Source organism: Rhinopithecus roxellana, chromosome 7 (genome assembly GCF_007565055.1).
Source record: "Rhinopithecus roxellana isolate Shanxi Qingling chromosome 7, ASM756505v1, whole genome shotgun sequence".
NCBI classification, from domain to species: Eukaryota; Metazoa; Chordata; class Mammalia; order Primates; family Cercopithecidae; genus Rhinopithecus; species Rhinopithecus roxellana.
In genome coordinates, this window is record NC_044555.1 from 118,439,279 (window position 1) to 118,455,181 (window position 15,903).

At 37.6% G+C, this 15,903-nt stretch overlaps 1 protein-coding gene across 7 annotated transcripts in view; it reads left to right on the forward strand.

Moving 5' to 3' along the window:
- Positions 1-15,903, forward strand: part of STAG2 (stromal antigen 2) — a 145,940-nt gene that overhangs the window by 52,525 nt on the left and 77,512 nt on the right. For 5 of the 7 annotated variants that reach the window (XM_030933754.1, XM_030933755.1, XM_010354601.1 and 2 more), the window contains exons 2-3: positions 11,913-12,052; positions 15,334-15,412. In XM_030933754.1, coding sequence (XP_030789614.1) covers positions 12,009-12,052; positions 15,334-15,412 — 123 coding nt within the window. In that variant the 5' untranslated portion in view covers positions 11,913-12,008. Of the gene's footprint in view, positions 1-10,729; positions 10,792-11,912; positions 12,053-15,333; positions 15,413-15,903 lie in introns of those variants that run through there. The other 2 variants (XM_010354602.2, XM_010354599.2) reach the window with 2 other exon arrangements.

The window sequence follows — 15,903 nt, forward strand, 5'->3', positions numbered from 1 at the left end:
TTTTGTTTGTTGATTTAATATCCTGTGACTTTATTGAATTTGTGGTTATTAGTTCTAAGTTTTTATGTGTGTGTAAACTTTGGGATTTTCTACATAGAAGATTGTGTCATCTGGGAACAGAGATAATTTTACTTCTTTCTTTCTGACTTGGATGCCTTTTATTTATTATTTTTCCTGTCTAATTGCTTTGGCTAGGCCTTCCAGTACTATGTTGAATAGACACGTGGTGGGAGTGGGCATCCTTGCCTTGTTCTGTATGTTAGAGTAAAAACTTTCAGTCTTTTACCCTTGACTATAATATTAGCTATGGGCTTTTGACTTTTATTATATAGAGATAGCATCTTAGTCCATTTTCTGTTCCTTACAACAGAATATCTGAAATTAGGTGCTTTATATATATATATATATATATATATATTTTTTTTTTTTTTGGTTGAGACGGAGTCTCTCTCTGTCGCCCAGGCTGGAGTGCAGTGGCCGAATCTCAGCTCACTGCAAGCTCCGCCTCCCGGGTTTACGCCATTCTCCTGCCTCAGCCTCCCGAGTAGCTGGGACTACAGGCGCCCGCCACCTCGCCCGGCTAGTTTTTTGTATTTTTAGTAGAGACAGGGTTTCACCGTGTTAGCCAGGATGGTCTCGATCTCCTGACCTCGTGATCCGCCCGTCTCGGCCTCCCAAAGTGCTGGGATTACAGGCTTGAGCCACCGCGCCCGGCCAATTAGGTGCTTTATAAAGAAAAAGAATTTATTTCTTACAGTTAAGGAGGCTGAGAAGTCCAAGTTTGAGGGTCCACATCTGATGAGAGTCTTCTTTCTAGTGGGAACTCTGCACGGTTCCTAGGTGTTGCAAGGCATCACATGGCAATGGGACTGAGCATGCTTGCTCAGGTCTCTTTCTCTTCTAAAGCCACCAGTCCCACTCTCATAACTATTAAATCATTAACCCAGTAATCCATGAATGGATTAACCTATTCATGATGGCAGGGCCGTCTTTACCCAATCACCTATTAAAGGCCCCACCTCTCAATACTGCCACATTGGGGATTAAATTTCCACATGAGTTTTTGAGGGGACAAATACTCAAACCATAGCAGGTGATTTTTTTTCTAGTTTTCACTTGTTGAGTATTTTTTATAGTGAAAGGGTATTGAATCTTCTTTTCAAATGCTTTTCCTGCGTCAATTGAGATGATCATGTGGTTTTTGTCCTTCATTCTGTTTATGTGTTGTGTTACATTGATTTTTTGTATGTTGAAACAGTCTTGCATTTCAGCAATGAATCTCACTTGGTCATGGTGTATAATATTTTAAATGTTTTAAATGATGAATTGTGGTTTGCTAGTATTTTGTTAGGAATTTTTGCATTAATATTCAGGGATATTGGTCTATAGTTTTCTTATAGTGTCTTTTTCTGGCTTGAATTTAATTTTTAAAATGTAATTTGCATGCTTTACTCTTTGTCTAGGAATGTTTAAGATTAGAGATAATTAAAATAATTTTAGAGTACCACATATGTGTCTCCCATTGTTACCACTGCATGGAGTTACCAAGTGAAGAATCAAACTCTTAGATCTGAAATACGAATTGGAAAGTACCTATAGTGTGTTGACAAACTGAATTGTGACAGCATATTTGATTTCTGAACTTGAATATGCATATAATTCAAACCTATGAATTGTGTACTGTGGTTGTTAGCTAAAAGGTTAGTGGGTAATATCAAGTGGCTGGTAATGCTAAATATTTTAATAAGGTCAGCTAATCAGAAGTGAAAGGAACAAAAAAATTGGACATGTGACATATATGTATTGTTGTATAGTCATGCTAAAATGAAAAAAGAGGCATTGTATATTAATAGTCACCACAATTTTAAATATCAGGTTAAAATTTTTCATTATTCTCTATAAAGTGGTTTCTTTTTCATTTTGGTTTTACTGTTTTCAATCTACTGAATTGTTTTTTTGGTTACGGTTCTATCTTCATTATCATGCAAATTAATAAAATTCAATAATTCATTGAGATACTTTTTACTACCTTGAGTAAATAAATGTGGAAACTTTTGATGTAATCTATTCAGAGTATGTGAAATGAAAATTTAGATTTCCCCCAGCATCAAGCAGGATTGTCCTGTGTTCATCTACTCTTCTATGAAATCTGCCTTTTTTTGAAATTTGCCAGTGAGCCAGTGATGCCCAGTGTGAAATGGTTTAGATGGCAATAATATATTGTGCTTATATCATGCTGTATACTATTTAACCCGTCTTGTAAATTTGATTTTTTGATCTGGATATTCATTTATACCAGCTAATACGGTCTCATTGGAAATGTTGATAGCCACTACACCCAGTTGTAATTACCCATGTTTATTTGTTTTGTCTTAACATCGCAAATTTACATCACAGGTTACCTCACAAAGTTATGTTAATAAGATGAAGACGTATACACATGCACGCACACACACACATGCACACCAGTCCAGAAAGCTAACTGTAGAGTGTGGTATTCACATATAAGTGAGATGAAGAGTGGATAATGACAGTATTAAAACAATTATTAGCTATTGACCTTGGCAGACTGAGAAATGATTTTAAGGTGATAGTATATGATAAAACAAATATCTGTTTTGATATTTGTCTTAGGATAGAGCCAGATAATGTCTGGTCAGCTGCAGCTTATTGGGGCTGACTGGGGAAATAGTAGTCTTCAAATTAGATAGCAGATACATATCCAATATGTCAACTATAATATGGTATCCAGTGTAGGGCAGCAGCCAATGCCAGTATGGTCAGACAGATGAGAGGACAATATTGTAGCATTCAGGTTAAGGCAACTCGAGACAAATGGAGACTTTTTAGGGTGGGTTTATGGGCAGGATTCCAGTACCAGAATGAAGGTAGATGTATTACAGCAGGAACATGTCAGACAGGATAGGATCTTTGGGTGATTCAGGTACAGGTTACAACTGAGTAGTACTGAGTACAAGTTGACTCTGCGGGAATGGGACATGCTTGTCTCCCTCTAACTCCTAACTATGGGGGTTGCTAAGTTCACAAAGCGTGCTAGGTTTTCTTTTTTTTTTTCTTTTTCTTTTTTTTTTTTTGAGACGGAGTCTTGCTCTGTCACCCAGGCTGGAGTGCAGTGGCGCGATCTCGGCTCACTGCAATCTCCGCCTCCTAGGTTTACGCCATTCTCCTGCCTCAACTTACCGAGTAGCTGGGACTACAGGCGCCCGCCACCTCGCCCAGCTAGTTTTTTGTATTTTTAGTAGAGGCGGGGTTTCACCGTGTTAGCCAGGATGGTCTCGATCTCCTGACCTTGTGATCCGCCCGTCTCGGCCTCCCAAAGTGCTGGGATTACAGGCTTGAGCCACCGCGCCCGGCCATTTTTTTTTGAGACGGAGTCTTGCTCTGTCACCCAGGCTGGAGTGCAGTGGCGCGATCTCGGCTCACTGCAATCTCCGCCTCCTAGGTTTACGCCATTCTCCTGCCTCAACTTACCGAGTAGCTGGGACTACAGGCGCCCGCCACCTCGCCCAGCTAGTTTTTTGTATTTTTAGTAGAGGCGGGGTTTCACCGTGTTAGCCAGGATGGTCTCGATCTCCTGACCTCGTGATTCGCCCGCCTCGGCCTCCCAAAGTGCTGGGATTACAGGCTTGAGCCACCGCGCCCGGCCTTAGGTTTTCTACAGACATCAAAACTGGTCATCGAGAACTGGGACAACCAGTATGTAGGTTTGTCAAGGTGATCACAGTTGTGGTGATGGCTCGAGTCATGTTTTGAAAGTATTGGGGAAAGTGAGTAGACAAGAAAACTGGGAAGATTGCTGAGCACCTACTATAATAAACTTAAAAATAGGAAGGGAACAGGTGGATGTTTCCCGTTTTGTAAATTTTAGTTTTTGGCAGTGTGTAGTGATGCCATATCTGTAGACTGCCCCAGCTTGCTCCTTCCCCTCTTCCTGAAAATAAAAGTTATTTTTGCATTGTTGTGGCCTTAGGCCTGTTCAATTTGTCTACTTAGTTATTTTAGAAAGGCCTTTTACTTTGGCCTCCTTCCGTCCTTTATATGTATGTATGTATAATTTTTTTTTTTTTTTTTTTTGAGACAGAGACTTGCTCTGTTGCCCAGGCTGGAGTGCAGTGGCACGATATTGGCTCACTGCAGCCTCCACCTCCTGGGTTTAAGCAATTCTCATGCCTCAGCCTCTGGAGTAGCTGGGATTACAGGCCTGTGCCACCATGCCCAACTAATTTTTGTATTTTTAGTAGAGATGGTATTTCTCCACGTTGGCCAGGCTGGTCTGGAACTCCTGGCCTCAAGTTATCTGCCTGTCTTGGCCTCCCAAAGTGCTGGGATTACAGGCCTGAGCTACTACACCCAGCCTGTCCTTTATATTATTTTTAAAGTTTGTAAGTATAGATTTCCTACTATTAGTTAGGAAATATAGACAGGGTCATTAATCTTCCTACATATGCAGATTTCTTCCAGGCGTTCCTTCTCTGGTTTACCTATTCCTGTACCAGAGCAGGGACTACCATTAGGAATTCTGCAGGACTCCATTCAGGTTTGTGTAAAAGAAAAGATAATTTACGAATGATATATGTGGTAGCTGTAATGTGAGTGTGTTATCAAGAAACTTTTAGGTTAAGATTTTGCTACTGGACTGAGTACACGTGATCATTGCTTAGTTTGACATACTTTTCACCATGTCATTTACTTAAAATAGTATAGCATAAATTAGGGAGATTAACAGAGGGAGGACAAATATTTTTTAGGTAAGAAGAATTTTTTTTTTTTTTTTGAGATGGCGTCTTGCTCCATCCGCCCAGTCTAGAGTGCAGTGGCATGATCTCGGCTCACTGCAACCTCCGCCTCCCAGGTTCAAGCGATTCTCCTGCCTCAGCCTCCCGAGTAGCTGGGATTACAGGTGTGTGCCACCATGCCCGGCTAATTTTTCTATTTTAGTAGAGATGGGGTTTCACCATGTTGGTCTTGAACTCCTGACCTCGTGATCCGCCTGCCTCGGCCTCCCAAAGTGCTGGAATTACAGGTGGGAGCCACCACACCCAGCCGAATTCTTTTTAAAGATTGTTACTCATCAAAGGGGCATTAGTTTTTTTCTTTTTGAAGGTGGGTATTTATATCCACATTTTGGGTTAGCTTTTCATTTTTTGCCCCATGTACATCATTTGACATAGAAATGATAGTAACTTTCCTGTTTGGATCAATGTACTACTGCAGGAAGTAGTCTACCTTTTAGCATTCACAACCTCAAACTAAACAACAGACTTCTGTATGCTGTCTCCTAAGAAAGTACATAGGCCAATAAAAGGAACATACCTTTGGGTCTTGTTGTCAGGAGCCTGTAAGAAAGTTTATGTTCCCTGCTAATCTTGAGTTGGCAAATATAATAAAGGTAATTTTATGATAGAACTCGAGTTTTTGTACGTTTAATTTTATATGATTATGAACATGAAATATGAATAGATTTTAGCAGCATAGTTTTGTAATTCCTCAAGTAGTTTAGGTTTTTAAACAGTTTTTTTTTTTTCCCTCCTGAGGGAGGGTCTCACTCTATTGCCCAGGCTGGAGTGCAGTGGTATGTTCTCAGCTCACTGTAGCCTTGACCTCCCAGGCTCAAGCGATCCTTCCACCTCAGCCTCTCAAGTAGTTGGGACTATAGGCTTGCGCCACCCTGCCCAGCTGGTAGTTCAGGTTTTAATAGAGTACATTAAAAACTAAATTTCCCCTTCATAATTTCCTTTTTTGTACTAACAGTAAGATTGTAAATAAAAAATTAAGAAATTACCCACCCTGAAATGTTATTGTTTTCCTTTGCTTCTTTTTTGTTGTTATTATGTCCATTTACCCACATTGGTACACAGTCATAAATAGTTTCAGTGTATGAATATTACATTAATTACATTGATGTACTATCCGTGGTACTTGGTTGGATGAATTTTTAGTATTTAGAAACTTTAAAAATCATATTTCACTAGGATAAGGAGTTGGCCAGGTCAATAATTTTTTCTGTTTCTATCAGACCTTGACACAACATTTTTTTCTTTTAAAATGATATGTACCTGTCTGGGCGCAGTGGCTCACACTTGTAATCTCAACATTCTGGAAGGTTGAGGTGGGCAGATTGCTTGACCCTAGGAGTTCAAGACTAGCCTGAACAACATAGTGAAACCCTGTTTCTACAAAATACACAAAAATTAGCTGGGCGTGATGGTGCTCGCCTATAGTCTGGATAGTTGGATATTTCAGTAATTTCTAATTTTAAGTGTTTGTATTATAGTGATGGTGGCATTTTAGAAGGGTGTGTACATTTCCTGGTTGTGATCCTTATATGTAGAAGTACGGGACCCTTTTGGGAGGAGTGTAAAGGGTATGGCATGTGGTGTGTGAATTTGCCAGCTTTTAGCAGTTGAATATTTCTGCATTTTTATTTTAGTGAGAGAATTAAAATACCAGCTACTTAAGTGTTCCCCTCCCCTGTGCTCTCCAGTAATATATTATTAATATATGGATTCTGAGGAACCTTCTTAGTGATGGCTTTGTTGGTAGCTTTTTATTTTTTTGTCTTGAGACCACTTGGGATTGAATTAAATACCTTTTTTAAATGGAGACGGAGTCTCACTCTGTTAACCAGGCTGGATTGCAGTGGCATAATCTCGGCACACTGCAATCTCCGCTTCCCGAGTTCAAGCGATTCTCCCACCTCAGCCTCCCGAGTAGCTGGGACTACAGGTGCGCACCACTGCGCCCAGCTAATTTTTGTATTTTTGTTTTAGAGATGAGGTTTCATCATTTTGGCCAGACTGGTCTTGAACTCCTGACCTCGTGATCCGTCCACCTCAGCCTCCCAAAGTGTTGGGATTACAGGCGTGAGCCACCGTGCCTGGTCCCTAAATTAAAGACCTTTAAAACAGTAATTCTTTTAGGGGGAAAAAAATGATACCAAAGCAAGATATTAGGATGTTTTGTGTGTGTGTTTATTTTGTAGGGGGGTACTTTTGATGAATGTAGGAAGTCATTCTTTTTTGGAGTTGCAAAGATGCAAGCATGATCATAATTTTTACTTGCTTGTATTAATATGCTGTAGTAATAGGTATCTGACAGGTGTTTCTTGTTATTGAATTTAACTTGTAATCTAAACTTTGAGTAACAGGCCATAAACATATACTAATTATAGATAACCTGAAAAGTTATGGTGATTAAGTTTCAGCTTTTACGTCTGTTTATATTAAAAGCAGTGTTACTTGAATTTAATATTTGGAATTAGAAATACATGATCATCTGTTACTTTTTAATCTAATAATTAGCAGCCTTTAATGGCAGCACACTATGCATGTGACCCCAAGAAAGTAGTTTTACTTTAATATGTATTGTTTAGCTTATCTACAAACGGAGTTGCTTGGTTTTCGGTAAGGAGAAGCAGAAGCTAGTTGTAGCTGGATACGTTTTTTTTCCCAGAAGGAAAATAGTGATTGAGACTTAATGCAAATTTTATTTCTGTGCTTCATCCTCCAAAGCTGTTAGAATGTTAACTCTTTTATAGTAGGTATAGAGAATTGGTACATATGATAAAAACCTCAAAAGTTTTTTCTAGACACTAGGAGAGAGCTCCACCTTGTGATCTTTGAGCATATTTTTTAAAAAGTTAATAACCTGCAATAGTACAGAAATTGTGTGGTGAGTTTGATTTTTAAACTGATACTTTTCTTTGAGCGTTACATGTTTTTCTAGTTTTGGGTTACCCAGCTGAAGTCAAATGGTATTAAGCACATTTGAAGATACTATGAATTTATTAATGTAAGTCTATGGGGGAAACAAATTGGATGGATGGATGGACGGACGGACGGACGGACTGACAGAGTCTTACCCCATTGCCCAGGCTGGAGTGCAGTAGTGTGATCATGGCTCACTGCAGCTTCTACCTCCTGGGCTCAAGCAATCTTCCTGCCTCAGTCTCCCAAGTAGCTAGGTCTGTAGGTGTGTGCCACCATGCCCGACTTATTTTTTAATTTTTTGTTGAGATAGGGTCTCACTGTGTTGCCCAGGCTGGTCTGGAACTCGTCGGTTTAAGACATTCTCCTGCCTCATCCTCCCAAAGCGCTGGAATTGTAGGTGTGAGCCATCATGCATGGCCTGCAAATTATATTTATTTGCAGCTGTAGACATTTAAAATGAAGATGTAAACATTCTCAGCTCTTCCTGTAGATTAAAGTTTACATTTAGAAACTACTAATCCCAACTCAATTAAAAGCAACTTTAATATTTGTAATTTTTCTTGAGCTATAATGAACTGTTTTTATGGCAAATAAGTCATTTAGAGAATGACTAGGAAACACTCGGATACGTGGAATTTAGCTTTTTTTTTTTTTTTTTTAAATAGACAGCGTCTCGCTCTGTCGCCTAGGCTGGAGTGCAGTGGTGCGATTTCGGCTCACTGCAAGCTCTGCCTCCCGGGTTCACACTATTCTCCTGCCTCAGCCTCCCAAGTAGCTTGGGACTACAGGCGCCCGCCACCACACCCGGCTAATTTTTTTGTATTTTTAGTAGCGACGGGGTTTCACCGCGTTAGCCAGGATGGTCTCTATCTCCTGACCTTGTGATCCGCCTGCCTCGGCCTCCCAAAGTGCTGGAATTACAGCCGTGAGCCACTGTGCCCGGCCAGCATTCTTATATTTAATAATATTAAGTAGCAAGTAGGTACCTTCTAGTAGAAATAATAATCACATTTCTTAACAGGTATTAAGGACAAGGATCATTGTTCTCCTGTTCACTATTGTATTCTCATTGCCCAGCACTACATTTGGCACATGGTGGATACTTTTACTTGGTTGGATGAATTTTCGCAGTTTAGAGACTTTAAAAAAAGTCATATTTCACTAGGATAGGGAATTGGCCATTTCAATAGTTTTTCTATCAGACCCTGACACAACATTTTTTTTTCTTTTAAAAATATATGTACCTGGCTGGGTGCGGTGGCTCACGCCTGTAATCTCAGCACTTTGGGGAGGCTGAGGTGGGTGAATTGCTTGAGCCCAGGAGTTCAAGACTAACTTGAGCAACATGGTGAAACCCTGTCTCTACAAAATAAGAAAAAATTAGCCGGGCCATGGTAATGTGTGCCTATAGTCCCAGCTACTTGGGAGGCTGAGGTGGGAGGATCACTTGAGCCTGGGGAAGTCAAGGCTGTAGTGAGTTGTGATTACCCCACTGTGTTCCAGCCCAGGTGACAGAGTAAGACCTTGTCTGTCTGTCTGTCTGTCTCTATTTTTTATATAGATATAATACACACACGCGCGCATCTAACTTGTCTTGAGAGATACATCTTTGGTTTTGCTTTTGTGTTTGCTTTGGTTTCTAATTACGAAACACATGTTAGTATAGCCTATGCTTTGCAAAATAATTTGGCCTGGGAATACTTCTTTTACAGTAGAAATTAATTTTGTGCTATTTAGAAGAATCCAGTATATCACACAATATTCATTTTATCTAGTATTCTCTGCTTTTCAGAGCTTTATATTCATCACCTGTGATTCCTTAGGTGACTGTATTTATGAACTATCTTCAAAGTGTGCTTAGAAACTATATTGAAGGAAACTATATTGAAGGAAAGCAGCAACTTTGGTTTTTATGAAATGCTCAGAGAGACAGACAGATGCAGCAAGGATCACATGACCACTTTTATTTTCATCTTGCCGTCTAGATGACCTGACCTGTTCGTTAGACTTTATTAGTTCTGTACCTCTCCAGTTCCTTTTAAAGAAACAAAATAATTTTCTTTTATAAATAAGTTAGCATTTTAGGAGGTGAATGTGTGTCTTACATATGATGACAAACTTCAAAAAAGAAAAAATTAGGATGTGGTGAGTACCTGTAGTCCTAGCTACTCAGAAAACTGAGGTAGAAGGATCTCTTGAGCCCTGAAATTTGAGGCTACAGTGAGCTATGATTTGTGCCACTGCACTCCAGCCTGGGTGACAGAGTAAGGCCCTGTCTCAACAAAAATAAGATTTTAAAATTTATGTATGTATGTATGTATGTATGTATGTATGTATGTATGTATGTTTGAGACAAGAGTCTCACTCTGTCACCCAGGCTGGAGTGCAGTGGCATGATCTCAGCTTACTGCAGCCTCCGCTTTCCAGCCTCAGCCTCCTCAGTAGCTGGGACTACAGGTGTGCGCCACCACACGAGGCTGATTTTTGTATTTTTAGTAGAGACGGGATTTCGCCATGTTGGCCAGGCTGGTCTCGAACTCCTGACCTCAAGTGACCTGCCCACCTTGGCCTCCCAAAGTGCTGGGATTACAGGCATGAGCCACTGCGCCTGGCCAAAAACAGGATTTTAAAATCTGAGTATCTTTCAGAAAAAAATAAAGTGATGGTATATATTATTTGATTATTCAGGATTTAATTTGTGGATTATTCATTCTTGTTTCTCGTATTGCCACTTTTGTTATTTTGCTGTTCACAAAATATAAAATTAATATTTTGCTGTTTTAGCTTAAGTAAGCTAGGAAATACAGTCTTTTGAACTTTATATATTAAGTATTAGTAGCCATTGATGATGTTTCCTAGAGATATAATATTACTAAGAAAAACTGAGCTGTTTCTTGTGTGATGTCTAACCTACTGGGAGAAATCATTAGGAGTTTGTCAGTATATTTGAACATTTAATATTAATTGGATATGTTTAATCTTGCCTGCTTTTTCTTTAGGTGGCCACCGAGCACTAAATTCACATGGGAATAAAAGAAAAACATAAATTTATAAGAGAAAGGTATACATAAGACTAAGAGCTTTAGACTTTAGCTTCAGCCTGTTTTCGACTTTCTTGTTTGCTTTTAGGTCATTTTCTCATTTAGGAAATGCATCCTTGACTTTCAAAACATAGACATAATACCCTTTCTGTCTGCCATTTTTGCATGTACTTTGGTCAAAAATGGCATTCATCTGTTGTTCATATGACATTATTGGCGTTTAAATTGATCATAAGTTCCTTGAGGGGGAGGAATAGATCAGATCTAACATTGTTTCCCCTTTCTCTTCTCAACACAGTTTGTTATCATGAAGTGGTTATTTATTTAATAAGCCAGGCTTTGGACTGTATGTTTCCAGGGCAGAAAAACCTGTTTTAAAATTATATCTTAGGTTTTTTTTTATTAGCTCCTTTTAACTGTGTGTGTATGATATCAGTGAAAGGTTGTATTTTCAGGCATCTCATATGGTTTAAAGTTCTCACAGGGATTTCAGGACCAGTAAGAGTCATATCCTGTTTCTATTTAGGATGTATTAATGTATGTATACATAATGCCAGGTGGAGAATCACAAGAAAATTTAAAAACAGTTGTTTTATGAGCTTCTTTTTCCCCTGTGTGTTGTTACTATGGGGCTGCGAGTGTTACAGCAAATCTATATCTACTAAGCAGTCATGGTCAGGCACGGTGGCTCATGCCTGTAATGCCAGCACTTTTGAGAGGCCGAGGTGGGTGGATCACCTGAGGTCAGGAGTTTGAGACCAGCCTGGCCAACATGGCAAAACCCCATCTCTACTAAAAATACAAAAATTAGCTGGGCATGGTGGCCTGCGCCTGTAATCCCAGCTTCTCGGGAGGCTGAAGTAGGAGAGTCGCTTGAACCTGGGAGGCAGAGGTTGCAGTGAGCCAAGATCGCGCCACTGCACCCCAGCCTGGGTGACAGAGCGAGACTATGTCTCAAAAAACAAGCAAACAAACAAACAAAAAACCAACAAAAACAATAAGCAGTCAAATGCAAGGGAACGAAATCCTTATTTACTAAAACACATTGGTAGGCACTGGGGAATTTAGCTTTTGAGTATGGATATCCTTTCCCAGTATTTTTGGTTCGTTTATAGTAGATGTCATTTTCTCCTTTTTAAAGGAATTGTCTTAGAAGAAAGAAGCAAGCCATCATTTTACCCACGTAAATATATGAATATATTTCTGACATTGAGGTGTTCCAGAAGATGATAAAGAAATGATAGCAGCTCCAGAAATACCAACTGATTTTAATCTACTACAGTAAGTAAATTATATTCTAATAATTTTTAAATACTTGTTTATTCCACAGAATGGGGAATACATTAACTTCAGTTAAATTTCCTTCTGCTTGAGAAGATCTAATATATAAAATAGTTGTATGCTTTGCAAGAGTTTATATCACCACTCATCAAGGCTCTGTAATAATAATTATTATGTACTTTTTTGTTGTTGCGTTTTAAATTTATCTTTTAGTTTACATGCTGCACAGTTTATTATTTTTTGTTGTGTAGTTCTGAGTCCATACTTGGTTTTGCAATAGCAACTGTTTTGAGAGAGCATCATACATTTCTTAAAAATTAAGTTTTCTTATTAGTGAGGTATACCATGTGGTAATATTTAGGATGTAATGTCAGATTTCTGTTACAAAATCAAATGATGATTGCAGGAATAAGTTACATGTATATTGGTCCAGAAAGTGGTTTCAACGTAGGTATCCTCTTTACCCCCATCTAAAAAGTTAACTGTACTCCTTAGCTTTTATTCTAATTACTCCTTGGTTTTGAAAGATTTTGAACTACTCCATGTAACAGTGATTTTCATACTAGGATACAGTTTCATGAGTTGCCTTAGTGAAAAGCGAACTTTTAAATTGCCCTTGAATTCCTTTATTTACCCACCCCACCACTGTATTTTTTATTAGGATCTTTATGAGACCTGACTTGAAAAGATAGTTTAGTTGCTAAAAATTTTGAAAACAACAGACCAATACCTTTGTACATAATGGCAGCAGCGTCTACTTTTGATCGTATGTAGATTTTCATACTTTTAATAATATTGTTATCTTTAGTGGAGATTATGAATCTTCTGGGACCAAATACATTCAGGTTCCCACAAAACAGCATTTTTAGTGAGGATTTTATGTATTCTAAGTCTCATATCTTTGTAAAAGTTAATTATTACCTTTGTTAATATTAAATGTCTGCTGTATACAGGATGTTATATTAGATCCTGTGAGGAATTGTTAGTACTTCCTGCTGCCTTTATGAGTTCGTATTTTAAAGATATAAAGAGAAGATTATGAAGTTTCTTATATACTTGATTAGAGACTATAAAAAAGTCTATATTATGGACTAGACTATTTACTATTAGAATATCTCCAATAATTAGGACCTGAAATAGGATAATGAATAAAAGAGAATTGATGTTGTGGGGGTAGAACAGACCCAGTATTTGATTGGGTATGTGGGGTGGGGGGCACAGTAAAGAGGAATGGAAGATTCAGTCGTGTGATAGATGACTCAGGATGTTTCAGGTCACTGAATGGTTAATACAGTATGTTTAATAAACATAAATGTTTTTGCACCTAGGGTAGTTTTGTTGTTCTTTTGATCTTTAAAAACACAGGAAAGCATTGAAGAACGGCTTAGGAGAGTATTTCTTCTTTGGTTGGGAGTATTTTAGACTTTCATTCTGATTACTCAAGCTTTCTTCAGAAAGTTTTTCAGTAAGTTACCAAACCTCTAGTGGTTCACTCTTAGCTGCGATAACTTGGAGATGAGTATTAAGAGGATAATTGAGCCCTTGATTACTGTGGCCATTGGAACATTGTGAAGAGTAGTGATTTTCTTCAGACTTACAGCAGTTACTTAGCTCTTCAAGAGAGCTGGTGTCCCACAAAAGGCTTGGGAAGAAATAAATATTACTTATACATCAAGATATTTTAAATTTGCTGACGAGTTGATGGGTGCAGCACACCAACATGGCACAAGTATACTTATGTAACAAACCTGCACGTTGTGCACATGTACCCTAGAACTTAAAGTGTAACTTTAAAAAATAAATAAATAAATAAAAATAAATAAGTGAATTTTCATTTTTTTTGCAAGGCCATATAGGCATGTGAGAAGATTATTGATGACAATAATCTTCTTAAGATGTAACAGGCATGAGCTTCAGGGTTAATATTATAGTAGTCATTCAGTTTTTGGTGCATTAACTCTAGGGAATGGTATTTATTACAGGCCCTTTCCTCTCAACATTGTAGGATATAGTTAGGATTGCCATCACCTTCCATACATTGTTTAAATTACTTTGTATGTAAGTGCTATGTAAATAGTAATTTTTTTCCTGCTAACGTCTTAATCATTATTTTAGATTTATGAAGTATTCCTACCTCACAGCCTCTGCTACCTCATAGCCTCTGGGCAACTGGTTACTGTAGCAATAAAATGGAAATAGAAGAAATCTAGATTGAGAATACTAGTTTTATAAAGATAGCCTTTCACTTCAATTCCATTTATTTTAAGCAGAGCTGGTGCTAGGTTTACACATTTAGGATGGAAAAACCTTTATCTTTTATGGATGTGGCTCAATTCTAAAATCCAGTGTGACCCAAATACTAATATAAGTATGCCTTGCTTTAAGCATTTAAATGAGGGTATGTTACTACTATTTAGATAGACTCATGTTTACTCATTTGGAAAGCATCACACATATTTATTTAAATCAGTGTGCTTCCATATGTTTGTGAGAAAATCCAGATTATACAAACTAGCCTTACCCCCACCCAGAACAAGGGACAGTTGTTTAGGACTATAGATTCATATGTTGGAGATTGTAGAGACTTTAGAGATTTCATTCTTTCCTGCATATATATTATTTATAGATGAGAAGATTGAGATTGTCACTTGTATAAGACCCACAGTTACTTAGTACCAAAACTGTTCTCCTGACTATAGCTCATCACCTCTTTACTTCATAAAGAATATTGATCACTTAGCATAATTCCCTAGTGTATTTCAAATGATTTAGTTTATAAAAAGGTTTTATAAGTACCCTTTCAGAAATACATGTTTTGTATATTGACTCACCTAGATTTATAAATACTTTTTGAGTGAGGTAGGAGAGGCCAGAGGATCCATAATCATAAAACTCCCTAATAAAGTTCCTTCAATACCTAGTATTAAAATACAGTTTTTCCACAGCACTGTGATCTTTGAAGTAGGAAATGGAACCAGCCATTACATGGAATACCACAGTTCCTAGGGTTAAATTTTAAGACCCACTGGATTAGTTTTCATACTTTGGTTAAAAATTAACAAAAATGTTTAGATATTTGTACTTTAGTTATTATTTTACTATATATGACTATAGTTATATAGTATGATGTTTTTGGGAAACATCTTAATTACTTATAAGGCTAATATGAAGTTTTGTTAGTAAGTTAACCAAGCCTTTCTTTTAGAAAATATGGCAAAAATTAGAAACTCTATATAAATTTTAAGGAAGATTTTAAATTCTTGCTTATCTTTCTGTCACAGGGAGTCAGAAACACATTTTTCTTCTGACACAGATTTTGAAGATATCGAAGGAAAAAACCAAAAGCAAGGCAAAGGCAAAGTATGTATCAAATATGTGACTTTATTTTGTATCCTAAGAGCTCTCACACATACAGATTTAGGTTATGTCTCAGATAGTTTTATCTTTTAAAAATGACTTTTTAAAGGGGTGGGGACTGATTGGTATGGTAAGCCTTCTGAATAAATGTAGTCCTTTTGTCTTCTAGACTAGATAGCCTTTGGGATATATTTATACTGCTATAAAGTTGCAAATAATAATAATAATAATAATAATAATAATAATGCATCATTGTTTCCAGTAGTTTATTTTGTAAAGCACAGTATGTTAAGCAGAATGCAATGTTCTGTTGGCTTTTTTTTGTTTTCCCACAAGTAATAACATGTCAAGCAAAGTAATATATAAAATCTCTTATTCTAAAGCACTCTAAAAATGTAACATACAACCAGTTTAAGGCTAATGGGTTACAATTGACAATAGTTTTACTCTTTATAAGTAATATGAAAGATAAAAAATTACAAAGTTAAGTTCTG